At 45.0% G+C, this 20,707-nt stretch overlaps 1 protein-coding gene across 1 annotated transcript; it reads right to left on the bottom strand.

The window, feature by feature from the left end:
• Nucleotides 1-325: 325 nt before the first annotated feature.
• Nucleotides 326-3,632, bottom strand: LOC123078206 (pentatricopeptide repeat-containing protein At1g80270, mitochondrial). Its single transcript, XM_044500623.1, has 3 exons — nt 3,372-3,632; nt 2,191-2,746; nt 326-1,767 (listed from the first exon to the last, which is right to left on the bottom strand). Exons 1-3 carry the CDS (start codon nt 3,404-3,406, stop codon nt 517-519), a joined length of 1,842 nt encoding a protein of 613 aa, XP_044356558.1. The 5' UTR covers nt 3,407-3,632; the 3' UTR covers nt 326-516.
• Nucleotides 3,633-20,707: the final 17,075 nt, after the last annotated feature.

Genomic DNA, 20,707 nt, shown 5'->3' with positions numbered 1-20,707 from the left:
CTGCAAAAAAAAAAATCCTATCCTTTAGAATTCCTACAGAATTGCTCTAAAACCCAAGTAAAGTTGGCCTAAAATTTTCTTCATAGGTTGTTCCAAAGGAACATTGCAGAATAGACAAGACCACTACACTTTATTATAAGAAGAAATTCCAGGAACAAACTTCAATGTCCACATCCATCATACGAGCATCAGTGGAGAATTCCCACAAAAAGCAATCTAAGGCCATCACCCATCAGTCCTTCAAAAATTGCTGGTAAAATAGGGAATATTTACAGGGAAACAAGTAGAAAGAGACATAATTTAAGGATCAACATAAATAAGAATCTAGGGCAGCAACTCGATATCGATTCCTGGCAGAAAGTTCAGTAGTGCATGAGCACCCAAGTGCAAAACAAACACTAGTGGTTCGTTACATGACCAAAACATTATTATCTCAATCATATACTTTAGCAGAAACCCGTAAGCAGCAAATGTATATTGCATGGCAACGGGATGAACCTAACGGTATTCCAGATCCTACTCGAGCATGTCAGATAATGTCTTCTTCTTGTTGAATGGATCGGTGGCAGCAAGTAAAGACGCGATGACACTGTTGGGGAAAATGTTATCAGCCTTCATCCTCTCTCTAAATCCATAAACAGGTGTCTTTGCATGCACATATGCATTTAGCAGCAACTGGTACTGCCTAACCCTCCCATTATAACCCATCTGCCGCAACTGGTCAAACACCTTCTCTGAATTGTGGATGTCCCCTTTCTTTGAATAAGTATCAAGCAACATGAGGTATGAGCTGTACTGAGGCTTCATCTTGTTACTTTTAGACAGCTTGTGCAGTATAGATTCAGCTTTGTCCACCTCTCCAGCGCCCACATAGAGCTTCACCAGTGAATCAATTGTTGAGATGCCTAGTCTGCAACCATCCTCATCCATGCGCTTTGCTAGCTCCTTACCCTTCTTGAAAAGGTTTTGATCAGCATACACCTTCATCAAAGCATTGTAGAATTTGGAGGAGAGCGTTTTCCATGTCGCAAACATATCCTCAAAGACTTTCTCCGCCCGTTCAACGTCTCCAAGCCTACCAAAAGATTCTATAGCAGACAAGCACTCATCTAGACGAGGATTGGCCTCGCAAACCTGCCACATTCGCTCAACATCATCCTTCTTTCCAAGAAAAGCATATAAAGGTAATAAAATCTTGCAGGCATTGCGGTTTCCTTTGATATCACCACCCTCCATTGACTCCAAAATTGCTTCAGCTTTCTCACGGTGACCAGCAAATATGTAGTGCTTTGCAATTGTTGCTTGAAACAGAAGATCTGGCTCAACACCTTCTGCCTGCATCGACTCAACAACTTTTTCCATACCTGCAATATCTCTTATAGCACCTTTGGTGTCCACAAGGAGCTTATAAGTGAAGAGTGATGGTTTCACATTCTCCTTTTCCATCTTCGCGAGAACATCAGCAATCTTCTTCTTGTCCACCCTTTTGTACAGTAGCAGAAGCTGATTGATAGCAAATACTGTAACTGGGAACCCAAGATCCTTCATCTTATTGAAGACTTCCTCTGACTTCTTCACATTTGCTTCAGACACACAATTAGCTAAAAGAGTTCTGTATACAATCTCACCCCTATGAGATATAGGAATGCTATCTATATACTTTTCAGCTTTGTAAACACCATGAACTTTAGCTACCAAATCAAGGCGCGAAGCATAATCACGTTCTCCCAGATCAATTACTTTGGAATCTTCAAGCCACTCCAGGAGCTGCGTAAAAGTGAATGAATTATCTTTCATGTAATAAGACAAACATGCTGTGATACGCGACTACAATGAGAACAGTCATGTATTCTCATGATACTATAGAGACAAGTAGTAAAGAAAATAAACATGTGGCGATTGACACGGCAAAAGGATATATTAGGAACATGTTTTATTGTTCACAGAATGCTAATTCCATTGTATAGCTATCAAAAAACAAATAATATGCGTCCTATAAATGGTTTGAAGAACAAAAAAGGACTTGAGGTTGTACAAATGCATCCAGTAAAAAGGTAATTTTGACTTCATTTTGATTTAAGCCAGAGATTGCTTGCATGTCTACTCATAATATGAGCATTGTGTAAAAAATAAGAATTCGCAATCATGGGAAAATAGAGAGAAAAATAATAAAGGGTAAAAGTTAAACACCTGCAAGGCTTTGAAGTAGAACTTCCGCTTCCTAAGGTTCATAATGACATAAAAGATATCACTTCTATCAAATGTATTGCCACCATCAAGCCATTTCTTCAGTGTTCCAGAGACACCATTCCTTGGAGCTTCCAACATCACCTTGAGAAGGGGGCTCTGGGAGGCCTTCTTCATTGGCTCCTTGTCAGGTTTTGCATCAGCATCATCTCCCGACAAGCCAATTCCATCAACAGCATCATCATCAGAACTCTCTTCAGATGGCAACTCCACATCCTTTTTATCAGCTTCTGGTGGAACCTCCAGATCAGAAAATCCGTCCTCCAAGTCATCGACCTTGTCACCTGAATTTGCACCAGTCTGAGAAGAGAAACTCCTACTCCACGTGGACCAGCCAGATGAGAACGGTAACCGACAGGCTGGTGGCTTTGGTGTACTGCAGCAACACGATTTCTGGCAACCCTGCTCAGAGTGTTGTTCTGCATTCTTAGCATCAGCACTTAGAAGTACGTCAAGGCTTGCGCAACCCCGGACACTTGCAACTTGGCGGGCACTGACCCTGAATCAGAAGCAAAAAATGTCGGCTAAACCAGTTAACAGAATTAAACTATGTATGCAACACAAGATACATGTTGTATAGTCCTGAGCAAGCAGCCACAGGAAGATAAAATAGGTATAACTGGCTCATTTCATGAAAGGTGGGCACATAATTGGACATCAATCAAGTAAAAGAAAGGACAAGTATGGTACTTCAATCAAGCATCAGAAAGAAAAAAGGAAACGGGGAAATGCCAAGGCTTCAGGTACGTGGATATCCAACAGCATCGTGCGGAAGCAGGGTGTCAGGGTGAGAACTGCGATTTCCGACTACAGAACAGATCAAGGAATAAATGAACCCAACGACGGTGCGAGCTTTCCAACCCCCATCACCTGGAGATGCTATTATCAATGGTTACGATAGATCGCGACCTATTATTAACTGGGGATCGCGCTAGTACGGCACGGGGAATCAAATCAAAAGAATCTATAGGAAGAAGAGATTTAACAGGCGTCGCCGCGACACGACGAAATATACTGAGCTAATGGAACAGATCACGCGTCAGACTGTCCGCTGAAACCAACTGACCTATATCATCCGGGCAAGAGCATCTGAATCCCTAGAGGGAGGCGGGGAAGGGCGGTACCTGAGGGGGTTGGCGGCTCTGCGGAGCGCCCACATGTCTGCGGCACGGGAGACTGCTGGGCAGCGGTGGCCTGAGGCGTTGGGGAAAGGGGAGGCGGCGGTGCGGTGAAGGGAACGCAGCAAGGGGGGGTTGGGAGGGAGGCGGCTAAAACCCTAGAGGAAGACGGGCTGCCTTTTGGGAGCGGGGAGAGGGGAACCTAAAACCCTAGCCGCCCGCGAGAAGAGGGGAATGGATGGGATAGAGGCGCGGTTCGGCGAGGAGAGTTTAGATATTTTTGCTGGGGCGCTAGCCGGAGAAATTACACTTTTCTGTTCAAGTGCAACACTTTGGTACTGCAACTTTAGAAACACAATAATACAGTACGGTTCTTGGAGCAACTCCAACGCGTCGACCCAAACGGACGGCAATTTTGTTCACTTTTTATTCATTTGGGTCGGACAGGCGAACACGATGTCCGCTTCCGCGTTTGTGTCGGGGCGTGCGTCCAACGCTGGCCCGACCCATTTTGACGGCGCTTGGAAAAAAAGAACGCATGTATATTAAAATAACATTAATTAACCATTAAAGCCGGCCATGAAGGCCGGCGAGAGTCCACGCGTCCACATTTGCAATTAAGAAAAATAAAAACAACCTAAACTACGAGGCGGCACGCTGCCCTAGGTGGCGCCGTCGTCGTCCTCGGGGTCCGTGAGGTCGATGGGCGTCGGCGCCGGACCGGCCCAGGTGAACGCCGTGTCCAGAGTGCGTTCATGTCGGGCGCGGGCAGTGCCGGCGCGGGGGGCTGTGCCGCGGCCTGGCGCGCCTCCTCCTCGGCCTCGCTCTGCTCGTCCTCGAGGTCGCGCTCGAGCATCTCGAGGTACTCACCGTCGCGGCGCTCCTCGGCCACCCGGATCTGGCGCCAATGCTCGAGGTACGCCGCCTCCTGCTCCGGCGTCGCCCCCATCCAGACCGGCGGCGCGTGGACCCACTCGTGTACTACTCCCGTCCAGGAGTAGCGCTTGATGGGGGACAGCTCCGGCTCGGGCTCTAGCTCGGGCTTGACGCGGTGTCGGGGAGGGGACGGCGGGGCCACCGGTGGCAGCACGCAGTCGCCCGCCGCAGAGAGGGCAATGGCCCGCGCCATTGCCGCCTCGTACCGAGCCTCCTCTTCCTCCGCCGCCTCCGCCATGCGTCGCTCGTCCTCCTCGCTCTCCCGGTAGACGGCCGCAAGGGCCGCCTGGTCCTCCTCGCGGACAATGAGCGGGGGCGGTGGCACGGTGCGGTCGACCTCGCGGACGCCGCGTCGCCTCGCCTCCTCGTGCTCGAAGGCGAACCAGCGCTTCCAGTTGGGCGAGTCGGTGGCGTAGGCGGCCTCGCGGCGCTGCTCCGGCGTCAGCAGCGCCCGCCGGCGCCGCACCTCCTTCGCGTGAGCACTAGCCGACCGCGGCGCCGCCGGCACTGGGATCCTATCCGGATCCAGATGTCAGTTGTGCGGCAGGGTGGCGTCGGGGTACGGGAGAGGCACGCGGTGCTGCCAGTGCCACTCCGCCTGGTGCACTGGCACGTTCACCCGCTGCCTCTGCCGGCGAGGCGCCGGCGGAGGCGGGAGGAACTCCGAGGGGAAAGGGACGGCGGGGGCCTTGGCCTTGGCCTTGCTGCTGCTGGCGCCGGAGAAGAGCCACATCTCGCTGTGGTGGTGGTGGCTAGGGTTTGCCGGCGACGGGGGAGCAAAGCTTGCTCGATGTGGACGGTGAGTTTGGATGAGGACGGCCCCGCCGCACGGTCGGCTTAAAAAGGACGACTGTCGTCGCTGACGCGTGGGCCCGTGGTCATAAATTAAGCTGACCGCGTGGGTAGCGGGTAGTTGGGCGGCCGCCAGATGGGGACGCGGCGGACAACGAGAAGGCGCGCGTGGCGTCCGTTCGGCGTCCGCGTCGACGCATTTGGGGTGCAAATTTGGGCCGCAAATGCGTCGGCGCGGACGCGAAGCGAACGTGATTTAGGTTTGGGTCGGCGCGTTGGGCCGCCACTTTTGTCCACGCCGACGCAAACGGACGCAGGCGGACGAAATGGGTCGACCCTTTGGAGTTGCTCATATAAACATAAAAATATGTAACAAATACGGTCCATCTACGGTCACCTCGATCGGTCGGTCGCTCTAGTGCCGCCGCGTGGCGCCGCGTTTTTGCGGAAACCCCCTCACATTTTTGGAAATCAACGCGCGCTCCGGTTTGGCACCACGCGCTAGGGTCGTTGTCTCGGACCCACTTGTCGGCACACGCGTCGAGTAATCAAATCGCCGCAACCTTATTCAATAGCCACCTCCACTCCACCACTCCTCTCTCTCGTCGCTCTCTGTCCCGTCGCCTCCCTCCTCGTCTCTATCACCCTCGTCTCTCTCTCTCTCCAATCCCTAACCAACCAATGGTTGGAAATATGCCCTAGAGGCAATAATAAATGGTTATTATCATATTTTCGGTTCATGATAAATGTTCATTATTCATGCTAGAATATTATTGACCAGAAACATAAATACATATGTGAATACATAAACTACACTGTGTCCCCTAGTAAGCCTCTACTAGACTAGCTTGTTCATCAAAGATGGTTAAGATTTCCTAACTATGGACATGAGTTGTCATTTGATAACGGGATCACATCATTAGGAGAATGATGTGATTGACAAGACCCAACCGTGAGCTTGGCATAAGATCGTATCACTTAGTTTATTTGATATAGCTTTCTTCATGTCAAGTATCAGTTCTTCAGACCATGAGATCGTGCCACTCCCGGATACCGGAGGAATACTTTGTGTGCTATCAAACGTCACTTCATAACTGGGTGATCATAAAGGTGCTCTACAGGTATTTCCAAAGGTGTTTGTTGGGTTGCATGGATCGAGATTGGGATTTCTTGCTCCGTGTGACGAAGATATATCTCTGGGCCCTCTCGATAATACAACTGTTGGGAAACGTAGCATGGAAAACAAAACAAAATCTACGCACACGCAATGATCTATCCATGGAGATGCATAGCAACGAGGGGGAGAGTGTGTCTGCGTACCCTCGTAGACCATAAGCGGAAGCGTTTAACAACGCGGTTGATGTAGTCGAACTTCTTCTAGCTCTGACCGATAAAGTACCGAACGTACGACACCTCCGAGTTCTGCACACGTTCAGCTCGATGACGTCCCTCGCCTTCTTGATCCAGCAAGATGTTGAGGTAGTAGATGAGTTCCGTCAGCACGACGGCGTGGTGACGGTGATGGTGAAGTGGTCTCTGCAGGGCTTCGCCTAAGCACTACGAAAATATGACCGGGATGTAAACGGTGGAGGGGGGTGCTACCTCTTGAGCACTGCGTTGGTTTTCCCTTGAAGAGGAAAGGGTGATGCAGCAAAGTAGCGTAAGTATTTCCCTCAGCTTTTGAGAACCAAGGTATCAATCCAGTAGGAGGCCACGCACGAGTCCCTCGCACCTACACAAACAAATAAATCCTCGCAACCAACGCAATAAAGGGGTTGGCAATCCCTTCACGGTCACTTACGAGAGTGAGATCTGATAGATATGATAGGATAATATTTTTGGTATTTTTATGATAAAGATGCAAAGTAAAGAAAGTAAAATAAAAACGACGCCAGAAATAGCTTGTTGTCGGGAGATTAATATGATGGAAAATAGACCCGGGGGCCATAGGTTTCACTAGAGGCTTCTCTCGAGAGCATAAGTATTACGGTGGGTGAACAAATTACTGTTGAGCAATTGATATAATTGAGCATAGTTATGAGAATATCTAGGTATGATCATGTATATAGGCATCACGTCCGAGACAAGTAGACCGACTCCTGCCTGCATCTACTACTATTACTCCACACATCGACCGCTATCCAGCATGCATCTAGAGTATTAAGTTCATAAGAACATAGTAACGCTTTAAGCAAGATGACATGATGTAGAGGGATATAAACCCCATCTTGTTATCCTCGATGGCAATAATACAATACGTGCCTTGCTGCCCCTACTGTCACTGGGAAAGGACACCGCAAGATTGAACTCAAAGCTAAGCACTTCTCCCATTGCAAGAAAGATCAATCTAGTAGGCTAAACCAAATTGATAATTCGAAGAGACTTGCAAAGATAACCAATCATACGTAAAAGAATTCAGAGAAGATTCAAATATTGTTCATAGATAAACTTGATCATAAACCTACAATTCATCGGTCTCAACAAACACACCGCAAAAGAAGATTACATCGAATAGATCTCCACAAGAGAGGGGGAGAACATTGTATTGAGATTCAAAAAGAGAGAAGAAGCCATCTAGCTAATAACTATGGACCCGAAGGTCTGAGGTAAACTACTCACACTTCATCGGAGAGGCTATGGTGTTGATGTAGAAGCCCTCCGTGATCGATGCCCCCTCCGGCGGAGCTCCGGAACAGGCCCCAAGATGAGATCTCACATGTACAGAAGGTTGCGGTGGTGGAATTAGGTTTTTGGCTCCGTATCTGGTAGTTTGGGGGTACGTAGGTATATATAGGAGGAAGAAGTACGTCGGTGGAGCAACGTGGGGCCCACGAGGGTGGAGGGCGCGCCCAGGGGGGTAGGCGCGCACCCCTACCTCGTGCCCTCCTGGTTGATGTCTTGACGTAGGGTCCAAGTCCTCTGGATCACGTTCGTTCCGAAAATCACGTTCCCGAAGGTTTCATTCCGTTTGGACTCCGTTTGATATTCTTTTTCTGCGAAACTCTGAAATAGGCAAAAAACAACAATTCTGGGCTGGGCCTCCGGTTAATAGGTTAGTCCCAAAAATAATATAAAAGTGTATAATAAAGCCCATTAATGTCCAAAAAAGTATATATTATAGCATGGAACAATCAAAAATTGTAGATACGTTGGAGACGTATCAAGCATCCCAAGCTTAATTCCTGCTCGTCCTCGAGTAGGTAAATGTTTAAAACAGAATTTTTGATGTGGAGTGCTACTTGGCATAATTTCAATGTGATTCTTCTTAATTGTGGTATGAATATTCAGATCCGAAAGATTCAAGATAAAAGTTCAATATTGACATAAAAATAATAATACTTCAAGCATACTAACTAAGCAATTATTTGCTCTCAAAATAACATGGCCAAAGAAAGTTCATCCCTACAAAATCATATAGTTTAGTCATGCTCCATTTTCGTCACACAAGAATGCTCTCATCATGCACAACCCCGATGACAAGCCAAGCAATTGTTTCATACTTTAGTAATCTCAAACTTTTTTCAACCTTCACGCAATACATGAGCGTGAACCATGGATATAGCACTATGTGTGGAATAGAATATAATGATGAGGGTTATGTGGAGAAGACAAAAAGGGAGAAAGTCTCACATCAACGAGGCTAATCAATGAGCTATGGAGATGCCCATCGATTGATGTTAATGCAAGGAGTAGGGATTGCTATGCAACGGATGCACTAGATCTATAAATATATGAAAGCTCAACAAAAGAAACTAAGTGGGTGTGCATCCAACTTGCTTGCTCACGAAGACCTAGGGCATTTGAGGAAGCCCATTGTTGGAATATACAAGCCAAGTTCTATAATGAAAAGTTCCCACTAGTATATGAAAGTGACAAAACAAGAGACTCTCTATCATGAAGATTATGGTGCTACTTTGAAGCACAAGTGTGGTAAAAAGGATAGTAACATTGTCCCTTCTCTCTTTTTCTCTCTTTTTTTGGCCTTCTCTTTTTTTATGGACTTTCTCCTTTTTTTATTTCACCTCACTTGGGTCAATGTTCTAGAAAATGATGATCATCACACTTCTATTCATTTACAACTCAATGATTACAACTCGATACTAGAACAAAGTATGACTCTATATGAATGCCTCCGACGGTGTACCGGGATACGCAATGAACCAAGAGTGACATGTATGAAAGAATTATGAATGGTGGCTTTGCCACAAATACTATGTCAACTACATGATCATGCAAAGCAATATGACAATGATGAACGTGTCATGATAAACGGAACGGTGGAAAGTTGCATGGCAATATATCTCGGAATGGCTATGGAAATGCCATAATAGGTAGGTATGGTGGCTGTTTTGAGGAAGATATAAGGAGGTTTATGTGTGAAAGAGCGTATCATATCACGGGGTTTGGATGCACCGGAGAAGTTTGCACCAACTCTCAATGTGAGAAAGGGCAATGCACGGTACCGAAGAGGCTAGCAATGATGGAAGGGTGAGAGTGCGTATAATCCATGGACTCAACATTAGTCATAAAGAACTCACATACTTATTGCAAAAATCTACAAGTCATCAAAAACCAAGCACTACGCGCATGCTCCTAGGGGGATAGATTGGTAGCAAAAGACCATCGCTCGTCCCCGACCGCCACTCATAAGGAGGACAATCAAAGAACACCTCATGTTTCAAATTTGTTACATAACGTTTACCATACGTGCATGCTACGGGACTTGCGAACTTCAACACAAGTATTTCTCAAATTCACAACTACTCAACTAGCACAACTTTAATATCACTACCTCCATATCTCAAAACGATCATCAAGCATCAAACTTCTCTTAGTATTCATCACACTCATAAGAAAGTTTTTACTAGTCTTCAATACCTAGCATATTAGGATTATTTAAGCAAATTACCATGCTATTTAAGGCTCTCAAAATAATATAAGTGAAGCATGAGATAATAATAGTTTCTATAAAACAAAAGGTACCATCGTGCTCTAAAAGATATAAGTGGAGTACTTGAGCAAAAACTATATAACTCAAAAGATATAAGTGAAGCACATAGAGTATTCTAATAATTTCTGAATCATGTGTGTCTCTCTCAAAAGGTGTGTACAGCAAGGATGATTGTGGTAAACTAAAAAGCAAAGACTCAAATCATACAAGACGCTCCAAGCAAAACACATATCATGTGGTGAATAAAAATATAGCCCCAAGTAAAGTTACCGATGGAAGTAGACGAAAGAGGGGATGCCTTGCGGGGCATCCCCAAGCTTTGGATTTTTGGTGTCCTTAGATTATCTCGGGGTGCCTTGGGCATCCCAAAGCTTAGGCTCTTGCCACTCCTTGTTCCATAATCCATCAAACCTTTCACCCAAAACTTGAAAACTTCACAACACAAAACTTAACAGAAAATCTCGTGAGCTCCGTTAGCGAAAGAAAACAAAACACCACTTCAATGTACTGTAATGAACTCATTCTTTATTTATATTGATGCTAAACTTACTGTATTCCAACTTCTCTATGGTTTATAAACTATTTTATTAGCCATAGATTCATCAAAATAAGCAAACAACACACGAAAAACAGAATCTGTCAAAAACAGAACAGTCTGTAGTAATATGTAACTAACGCAAACTTCTGGAACTCCAAAAATTCATCCAAAATAGGAAGACCTAGACAATTTGTTTATTGATCAGCAGCAATTGGAATCAATATTTTATCATGTTCTGGTGATTTTTAACAATTATTTTCGTGAACAGAAAGTTTCTGGAATTTACAGCAGGATCAAATAACTATCATCCAAGAAGATCCTATAGGTTTAACTTGGCACAAACACTAATTAAAACATAAAAACAAGTCTAACCAGAGGCTAGATCAAACATTTATTCCTAAACAGAAGCAAAAATAAAAATAAAATAAAAATAAAATAGGGTTGCCTCCCAACAAGCGTTATCGTTTAACGCCCCTAGCTAGGCATAAAAGCAAGGATAGATCTAGGTATTGCCATCTTGGGTTTTTAATTTCTTAATAGAGTTATGCTCGAATCCGGGAGGTTCTTTAAGCTTCCCTTCATATTCTGATATTTTCAGATCTAAAGAATCCAACCGCTTATTGCAGAGAGTAATCAACATGTTCATGCGGTGAAGACTTCCACTAACACCCTTAAGGGGTTCAAGAGCTTTTTGTAAAATTTTCGTTACTTCGCAAATTTTCTCAAGAACTTGTGTTTCTTCCTGGGTATGATGAGGCCCCTTTTGTTGAGGTAGTGTTCCCACTATACCTTCTATAACTTCATGCGCAATATGGGGATCAATTTCAATAAAATTACCTTTGGCAACGCAATCCAAGAGTTGTCTATGAGACATATTCAATCCAACATAAAAATTGCGAAGCAAAATTCTAAGGTTCACTTCAAAGGTACAATTACGGTAAGACTCCATCATTCTAGACCATGCATCCTTTAAGTTTTCTCCTTGTCTTTGCTTGAAGTGAAAGACTTCAAACTCATGGGACAACGGAGTAGATAAGGGACTAGCCATAACGACAAGCAAACGGAAAAGAGGCGGACGTAAAAGAGAGGGCGAATAAAACAGCAAGGGTGAAGTGGGGGAGAGGAAAACGAGAGGCAAATGGCAAATAATGTAATGCGGGAGATAAGGGTTTGTGATGGGTACTTGGTATGTTGACTTTTGCGTAGACTCCCCGGCAACGGCGCCAGAAATCCTTCTTGCTACCTCTTGAGCACTGCGTTGGTTTTCCCTTGAAGAGGAAAGGGTGATGCAGCAAAGTAGCGTAAGTATTTCCCTCAGTTTTTGAGAACCAAGGTATCAATCCAGTAGGAGGCCACACACGAGTCCCTCGCACCTACACAAACAAATAAATCCTCGCAACCAACGCAATAAAGGGGTTGTCAATCCCTTCACGGTCACTTACGAGAGTGAGATCTGATAGATATGATAGGATAATATTTTTGGTATTTTTATGATAAAGATGCAAAGTAAAGAAAGGAAATAAAACGGCGCCAGAAATAGCTTGTTGTCGGGAGATTAATATGATGGAAAATAGACCCGGGGCCATAGGTTTCACTAGAGGCTTCTCTCGAGAGCATAAGTATTACGGTGGGTGAACAAATTACTGTTGAGCAATTGACAGAATTGAGCATAGTTATGAGAATATCTAGGTATGATCATGTATATAGGCATCACGTCCGAGACAAGTAGACCGACTCCTGCCTGCATCTACTACTATTACTCCACACATCGACCGCTATCCAGCATGCATCTAGAGTATTAAGTTCATAAGAACAGAGTAACGCTTTAAGCAAGATGACATGATGTAGAGGGATAAATTCATGCAATATGATATAAAACCCCATCTTGTTATCCTCGATGGCAACAATACAATACGTGCCTTGCTGCCCCTACTGTCACTGGGAAAGGACACCGCAAGATTGAACCCAAAGCTAAGCACTTCTCCCATTGCAAGAAAGATCAATCTAGTAGGCCAAACCAAACTGATAATTCGAAGAGACTTGCAAAGATAACCAATCATACATAAAAGAATTCAGAGAAGATTCAAATATTGTTCATAGATAAACTTGATCATAAACCCACAATTCATCGGTCTCAACAAACACACCGCAAAAGAAGATTACATCGAATAGATCTCCACAAGAGAGGGGGAGAACATTGTATTGAGATCCAAAAAGAGAGAAGAAGCCATCTAGCTAATAACTATGGACCCGAAGGTCTGAGGTAAACTACTCACACTTCATCGGAGAGGCTATGGTGTTGATGTAGAAGCCCTCCGTGATCGATGCCCCCTCCGGCGGAGCTCCGGAACAGGCCCCAAGATGGGATCTCACGGGTACAGAAGGTTGCGGCGGTGGAATTAGGTTTTTGGCTCCGTATCTGGTAGTTTGGGGGTACGTAGGTATATATAGGAGGAAGAAGTACGTCGGTGGAGCAACGTGGGGCCCACGAGGGTGAGGGCGCGGGGGGTAGGCGCGCCCCCCTACCTCGTGCCCTCCTGGTTGATGTCTTGACGTAGGGTCCAAGTCCTCTGGATCACATTCGTTCCGAAAATCACGTTCCCGAAGGTTTCATTCCGTTTGGACTCCGTTTGATATTCTTTTTCTGTGAAACTCTGAAATAGGCAAAAAACAACAATTCTGGGCTGGGCCTCCGGTTAATAGGTTAGTCCCAAAAATAATATAAAAATGTATAATAAAGCCCATTAATGTCCAAAACAGAATATATTATAGCATGGAATTATCAAAAGTTATAGATACGTTGGAGACGTATCAGGGGGCGCCGCACACGGCTAAGCAATTGTCTGGTGTCTGCTAGGGGCGCCCCCCATATATATATATATATGGGAGGGGGAGAGGCCAGGAGGCGCCCAAGTAGGACTGAATCCTACTTGGGTTCCCCCTTGACCGCATCCCCTTTCCATATTAGCCGGAGGGGGAAGGAAAGAGGTGAGGGGAGAAAGGGGAGGGGGAGGCCGAATCCCCCCTTTCCTTTCTCTTCCCTTCTTTCCTTCCCCCCTAGTTTGGCCCATATGGGGGGCGCACCAGCCCCTGGTGGCTGGTGCGTTTCCCCTCTTGGGCCATATCTTTTGCCGGGGGTGCCCCAGTGACCCGATATGTACCCGGTGTTGGGGAACGTGGTAATTTCAAAAAAAAAAATCCTACGCACACGCAAGATCATGGTGATGCATAGCAACAAGAGGGGAGAGTGTCATCCACGTACCCTCGTAGACCATAAGCGGAAGCGTTATGAGAACGAGGTTGATGTAGTCGTACGTCTTCACGATCCGACCGATCCAAGTACCGAACGCACGACACCTCCGAGTTCAGCACACGTTCAGCTCGGTGACGTCCCACGAACTCACGATCCAGCAGAGCTTCGCGGGAGATTTCCGTCAGCACGACGGCGTGATGACGGTGATGATGATGCTACTGATGCAGGGCTTCGCCTAAGCACCGCTACGATATGACCGAGGTGGATTATGGTGGAGGGGGGCACCATACACGGCTAAAAGATCAACTGATCAACTTGTGTGTCCATGGGGTGCCCCCTCCCCACGTATATAAAGGAGGGAGGGGAGGCCGGACGGCCTCTCTAGGCGCGCCAAAGGGGGGAGGAATCCTCCTCCTAGTAGGAGTAGGATTCCTCCTTTCCTAGTCCTACTAGGAGGGGAAAGGAAGGAGAGGGGGAGGAGAAGGAAAGAGGGGGCGCAACCCCTCCCCTAGTCCAATTCGGACTAGGCCCATGGGGTGCGTGCGGCCAGCCCTCGTGGCTTCTCCTCTTTTTTCCCTAAAGCCCACTAGGGCCCATATGTACTCCCGTATTCCCGTAACTCCCCTGGTACTCCGAAAAATACCCGGATCACTGGGAACCTATTAGATGTCCGAATATAGCCTTCCAATATATCGATCTTTACGGCTCGAACATTTCGAGACTCCTTGTCATGTCCCCGATCTCATCCGGGACTCCGAACAACCTTCGGTACATCAAAACGCATAAACTCATAATACTGATCGTCACCAAACGTTAAGCGTGCAGACCCTACGGGTTCGAGAACTATGTAGACATGACCGAGACACGTCTCCGGTCAATAACCAATAGCGGAACCTGGATGCTCATATTGGCTCCTACATATTCTACGAAGATCTTTATCGGTCAAACCGCATAACAACATACGTTGTTCCCTTTGTGATCGGTATGTTACTTGCCCGAGATTCAATCGTCGGTATCTCAATACCTAGTTCAATCTCGTTACCGGCAAGTCTCTTTACTCATTCCGTAATGCATCATCCCACAACTAACTCATTAGTTACATTGCTTGCAAGGCTTATAGTGATGTGCATTACCGAGAGGGCCCAGAGATACCTCTCCGATACTCGGAGTGACAAATCCTAATCTCGATCTATGCCAACCCAACAAACACCTTCGGAGACACCTGTAGAGCATCTTTATAATCACCCAGTTACGTTGTGACGTTTGATAGAACACAAGGTGTTCCTCCGGTATTCGGGAGTTGCATAATCTCATAGTCATAGGAACATGTATAAGTCATGAAGAAAGCAATAGCAATAACTAAACGATCAAGTGCTAAGCTAACGGAATGGGTCAAGTCAATCACATCATTCTCTAATGATGTGATCCCGTTAATCAAATGAAAACTCATGTCTATGGCTAGGAAACTTAACCATCTTTGATTCAACGAGCTAGTCAAGTAGAGGCATACTAGTGACACTCTGTTTGTCTATGTATTCACACTTGTACTAAGTTTCCGGTTAATACAATTCTAGCATGAATAATAAAAATTTATCATGATATAAGGAAATATAAATAACAACTTTACTATTGCCTCTAGGGCATATTTCCTTCAGTCTCCCACTTGCACTAGAGTCAATAATCTAGTTCACATCGCCATGTGATTTAACACCAATAGTTCACATCGCCATGTGATCAATATCCATAGTTCACATCGCCATGTGGCCAACACTCAAAGGGTTTACTAGAGTCAGTAATCTAGTTCACATCGCCATGTGATTAACACCCAAAGAGTACTAAGGTGTGATCATGTTTTGCTTGTGAGAGAAGTTTAGTCAATGGGTCTGCCAAATTCAGATTCGTATGTATTTTGCAAATTTCTATGTCTACAATGCTCTGCATGGAGCTACTTTAGCTAATTGCTCCCACTTTCAATATGTATCCAGATTGAGACTTACAGTCATCTGGACCAGTGTCAAAACTTGCATCGACGTAACCCTTTACGACGAACCTTTTGTCACCTCCATAATCGATGAAACATATCCTTATTCCGCTAAGGATAATTTTGACCGTTGTTTAGTGATCTACTCCTAGATCACTATTGTACTCCCTTGCCAAACTCAGTGTAGGGTATACAATAGATCTGGTACACAACATGGCATACTTTATAGAACCTATGGCCGAGGCATAGGGAATGACTTTCATTCTCTTTCTATCTTCTGCCGTGGTCGGGCTTTGAGTCTTACTCAATTTCACACCTTGTAACACAGGCAAGAACTCTTTCTTTGACTGTTCCATTTTGAACTACTTCAAAATCTTGTCAAGGTATGTACTCATTGAAAAAACTTATCAAGCATCTTGATCTATCTCTATAGATCTTGATCCTCAATATGTAAGCAGCTTCACCGAGGTCTTTCTTTGAAAAACTCCTTTCAAATACTCCTTTATGCTTTCCAGAAAATTCTACATTATTTCTGATCAAAAATATGTCATTTACATATATTTATCAGAAATGCTGTAGTGCTCCCACTCACTTTCTTGTAAATTCAGGCTTCACCGCAAGTCTGTATAAAACTATATGCTTTGATCAACTCATCAAAGCGTATATTCCAACTCCGAGATGCTTGCACCAGTCCATAGATGGATCGCTGGAGCTTGCACATCTTGTTAGCACCTTTAGGATCGACAAAACCTTCGGGTTGCATCATATACAACTCTTCTTTAAGAAATCCATTAAGGAATGTAGTTTTGGCATGCATTTGCCAGATTTCATAAAATGTGGCAATTTGCTAACATGATTCAGACAGACTTAAGCATCGCTACGAGTGAGAATCTCATCGTAGTCAACACCTTGAACTTTGTCAAAACCTTTTTCGACAAGTCTAGCTTTGTAGATAGTAACACTACTATCAGCGTCCGTCTTCCTCTTGAAGATCCATTTATTTTCTATGGCTTGCCGATCATCGGGCAAGTCAACCAAAGTCCACACTTTGTTCTCACACATGGATCCCATCTCAGATTTCATGGCCTCAAGCCATTTCGCGGAATCTGGGCTCATCATCGCTTCCTCATAGTTCGTAGGTTCGTCATGGTCAAGTAACATGATCTCTAGAATAGGATTACCGTACCACTCTGGTGCGGATCTTACTCTGGTTGACCTACGAGGTTCGGTAGTAACTTGATCTGAAGTTACATGATCATCATCATTAGCTTCCTCACTAATTGGTGTAGGAGTCACAGAAACAGATTTGTGTGATGAACTACTTTCCAATAAGGGAGCAGGTACATTTACCTCATCAAGTTCTACTTTCCTCCCACTCACTTCTTTCGAGAGAAACTCCTTCTCTAGAAAGGATCCATTCTTAGAAACGAATGTCTTGCCTTCGGATCTGTGATAGAAGGTGTACCCAATTGTCTCCTTTGGGTATCCTATGAAGACACATTTCTCCGATTTGGGTTTGAGCTTATCAGGATGAAACTTTTTTTCATAAGCATCGCAACCCCAAACTTTAAGAAACAACAACTTTGGTTTCTTGCCAAACCACAGTTCATATGGTGTTGTCTCAATGGATTTAGATGGTGCCCTATTTAACGTGAATGCAGCTGTCTCTAACGCATAACCCCAAAACGATAGTGGTAAATCGGTAAGAGACATCATAGATTGCACCATATCTAATAAAGTACGGTTATGATGTTCGGACACACCATTACGCTGTGGTGTTCCAGGTGGCGTGAGTTGCGAAACTATTCCGCATTGTTTCAAATGAAGACCAAACTCGTAACTCAAATATTATCGTCCACGATCAGATCGTAGGAACTTTGTTTTCTTGTTACGATGATTTTCCACTTCACTCTGAAATTATATGAACTTTTCAAATGTTTCAGACTTATGTTTCATCAAGTAGATATACCTATATCTGCTCAAATCATCTGTGAAGGTCAGAAAATAACGATTCCCGCCGCGAGCCTCAACATTCATTGGACCACATACATCAGTATGTATGATTTCCAACAAATCTGTTGCTCGCTCCATTGTTCCGGAGAACGGCGTTTTAGTCATCCTGCCCATGAGGCATGGTTAGCAAGTACCAAGTGATTCATAATCAAGTGATTCCAAAAGTCCATCAGAATGGAGTTTCTTCATGCGCTTTACACCAATATGACCTAAACGGCAGTGCCACAAATAAGTTGCACTATCATTATTAACTTTGCATCTTTTGGCTTCAATATTATGAATATGTGTATCACTACGATCGAGATCCAACAAACCATTTTCATTGGGTGTATGACCATAGAAGGTGTTATTCATGTAAACAGAACAACAATTATTCTTTAACTTAAATGAATAACCGTATTGCAATAAACATGATCAAATCATATTCATGCTCAACGCAAACACCAAATAACACTTATTTAGGTTCAACACTAATCCCGAAAGTATAGGGAGTGTGTGATGATGATCATATCAATCTGGGAACTACTTCCAACACACATCGTCACCTCGCCCTTAACTAGTTTCTGTTCATTCTGCAACTCCCGTTTCGAATTACTACTCTTAGCAACTGAACCAGTATCAAATGTCGAGGGGTTGCTATAAACACCAGTAAAGTACACATCAATAACATGTATATCCAATATACCTTTGTTCACTTTGCCATCCTTCTTATCCGCCAAGTATGTAGGGCAGTTCCACTTCCAGTGACCATTTCCTTTGCTGTAGAAGCACTCAGTTTCATGCTTGGGTCTAGCTTTGGGCTTCTTCACGGGAGCAGCAACTTGCTTGCTGTTCTTTTTGAAGTTCCCCTTCTTCCCTTTGCCCTTTTCTTGAAACTAGTGGTCTTGTCAACCATCAACACTTGATGCTTTTCTTGATTTCTACCTTCGTAGATTTCAGCATCACGAAGAGCTTGAATCGTTTCCGTTATCCCTGGCATATTATAGTTCATCACTGTAACGCCCATGATGCGGCTATATCTCCCACGTGTCGAGGCACGACTTAGAGGCATAACCACATAGTGGTTTTGTCGCAAGAAGGGTCATCTTCACACAATCCCATGTAATGAACAAGAATGGGATAAAGAGTTGGCTTACAATCGCCACTTCACACAATACATAAATATAATTCATACATCATCCAAAATACACACATAGACCGACTACGGTCAAGATCCAAATGAAAATAAGATAACCCCAAATGCTAGATCCCCGATCGTCCCAACTGGGCTCCACTACTGATCATCAGGAAAAGACACATAGTAACGACCACGTTCCTCATCGAACTCCCACTTGAGATCGATCCCATCATCTGCACTGGCATCGTCGGCACCTGCAACTGTTTTGGTAGAATCTGTGAGTCACGAGGACTCAGCAATCTCACACCCGCGAGATCAAGACTATTTAAGCTTATAGGAAAGGATGGTGTAATGAGGTGGAGCTGCAGCAGGCAATAAGCATATATGGTGGCTAACATACGCAAAAGAGAGCGAGAAGAGAAGCAACGGAACGGTCGTCATCTAGCAATGACCAAGAAGTGATCCTGAACTCCTACTTACGTCATCCATAACTCAAACCGTGTTCACTTCCCGGACTCCGCCGAGAAGAGACCATCACGGCTACACACACAGTTGATGTATTTTAATTGGGTCAAGTGACAAGTTCTCTACAACCGGACATTAACAAATTCCCATCTGCCTCATAACCGCGGGCACGGCTTTCGAAAGATAATACCCTGCAGGGGTGTCCCAACTTAGCCCATCATAAGCTCTCACGGTCAACGAAGGATAAACCTTCTCCCGGAAAGACCCGATCAGTCTCGGAATCCCGGTTTACAAGACATTTCGACAATGGTAAAACAAGACCAGCAAAGCCCCCGAATGTGCCGACAAATCCCGATAGGAGCTGCACATATCTCGTTCTCAGGGCACAACGGATGAGCCAGACGTCAGGTTGGCATAGACCCTGGTTGCCCAGGGGGCGCCGGACATCGCTCGGTTTGGGCCAGCACTCGAAGGAGCACTGGTCCGGGGGTTAAAATAAAGATGACCCTCGGGCTCGCGAAAACCCGGGGGAAAAGGCTTAGGTGGCAAATGGTAAAACCAAAGGTTGGGCCTTGCTGGAGGAGTTTTATTCAAGGCGAACTGTCAAGGGGGTCCCATAAATCACCCGACCGCGTAAGGAACGCAAACTCAAGGAACATAATACCGGTATGACAGAAACTAGGGCGGCAAGAGTGGAACAAAACACCAGGCATAAGGCCGAGCCTTCCACCCTTTACCAAAATATATAGATGCATTAATTAAATAAGAGATATTGTGATATCCCAACATATCCATGTTCCGACATGGAACAAACTTCAACTTCACCTGCAACTAGCAACGCTATAAGAAGGGCTGAGCAAAAGCGGTAACTTAGCCAAACAACGGTTTGCTAGGAAAGGATGGTTAGAGGCTGACATGGCAATATGGGAGGCATGATATAGCAAGTGATAGGTAGCGCAGCATGGCAATAGAGCGAACAACTAGCAAAGCAAAGATAGAAGTGATTTCGAGGGGTGGTCATCTTGCCTGCAAGGTTCTCAGAGTTGTCGAAAGCTTGATCCTCGTAAGCGTACTCAACAGGTTCCTCGTTCACGAACTCGTCTCCTGGCTCTACCCAAGACAAGAACACAAGCAACGGAACCACAATCAATCACGAGAAATGCACAAGCAACATGATGCAAAACATGTATGATATGCAAGATATGATATGCGATGCATATGCGTGCTCCTGAAGGAAAATGATGAACAAGGCAGTAACTTGGCAAACCAAGCATGCCACTGGAAAGATGAGATGAT

Source organism: Triticum aestivum, chromosome 3D, assembly GCF_018294505.1.
Source record: "Triticum aestivum cultivar Chinese Spring chromosome 3D, IWGSC CS RefSeq v2.1, whole genome shotgun sequence".
In the NCBI taxonomy this organism is placed as follows: Eukaryota; Viridiplantae; Streptophyta; class Magnoliopsida; order Poales; family Poaceae; genus Triticum; species Triticum aestivum.
The sequence above is the reverse complement of the archived record's forward strand: the minus strand, read 5'-3'. Positions and strand labels throughout refer to the sequence as shown.

Excerpts from the sequence above, each read along its gene's own strand:
- LOC123078206 (XM_044500623.1), bottom strand. The coding sequence starts at position 3,406 with ATGTGGGCGCTCCGCAGAGCCGCCAACCCCCTCAG. Across the intron at positions 2,747-3,371 it reads AGAGCCGCCAACCCCCTCAG|GGTCAGTGCCCGCCAAGTTG; the intron begins GTACCGCCCTTC and ends CTTCTGATTCAG. Across the intron at positions 1,768-2,190 it reads TCTACTTCAAAGCCTTGCAG|CTCCTGGAGTGGCTTGAAGA; the intron begins GTGTTTAACTTT and ends ACTTTTACGCAG.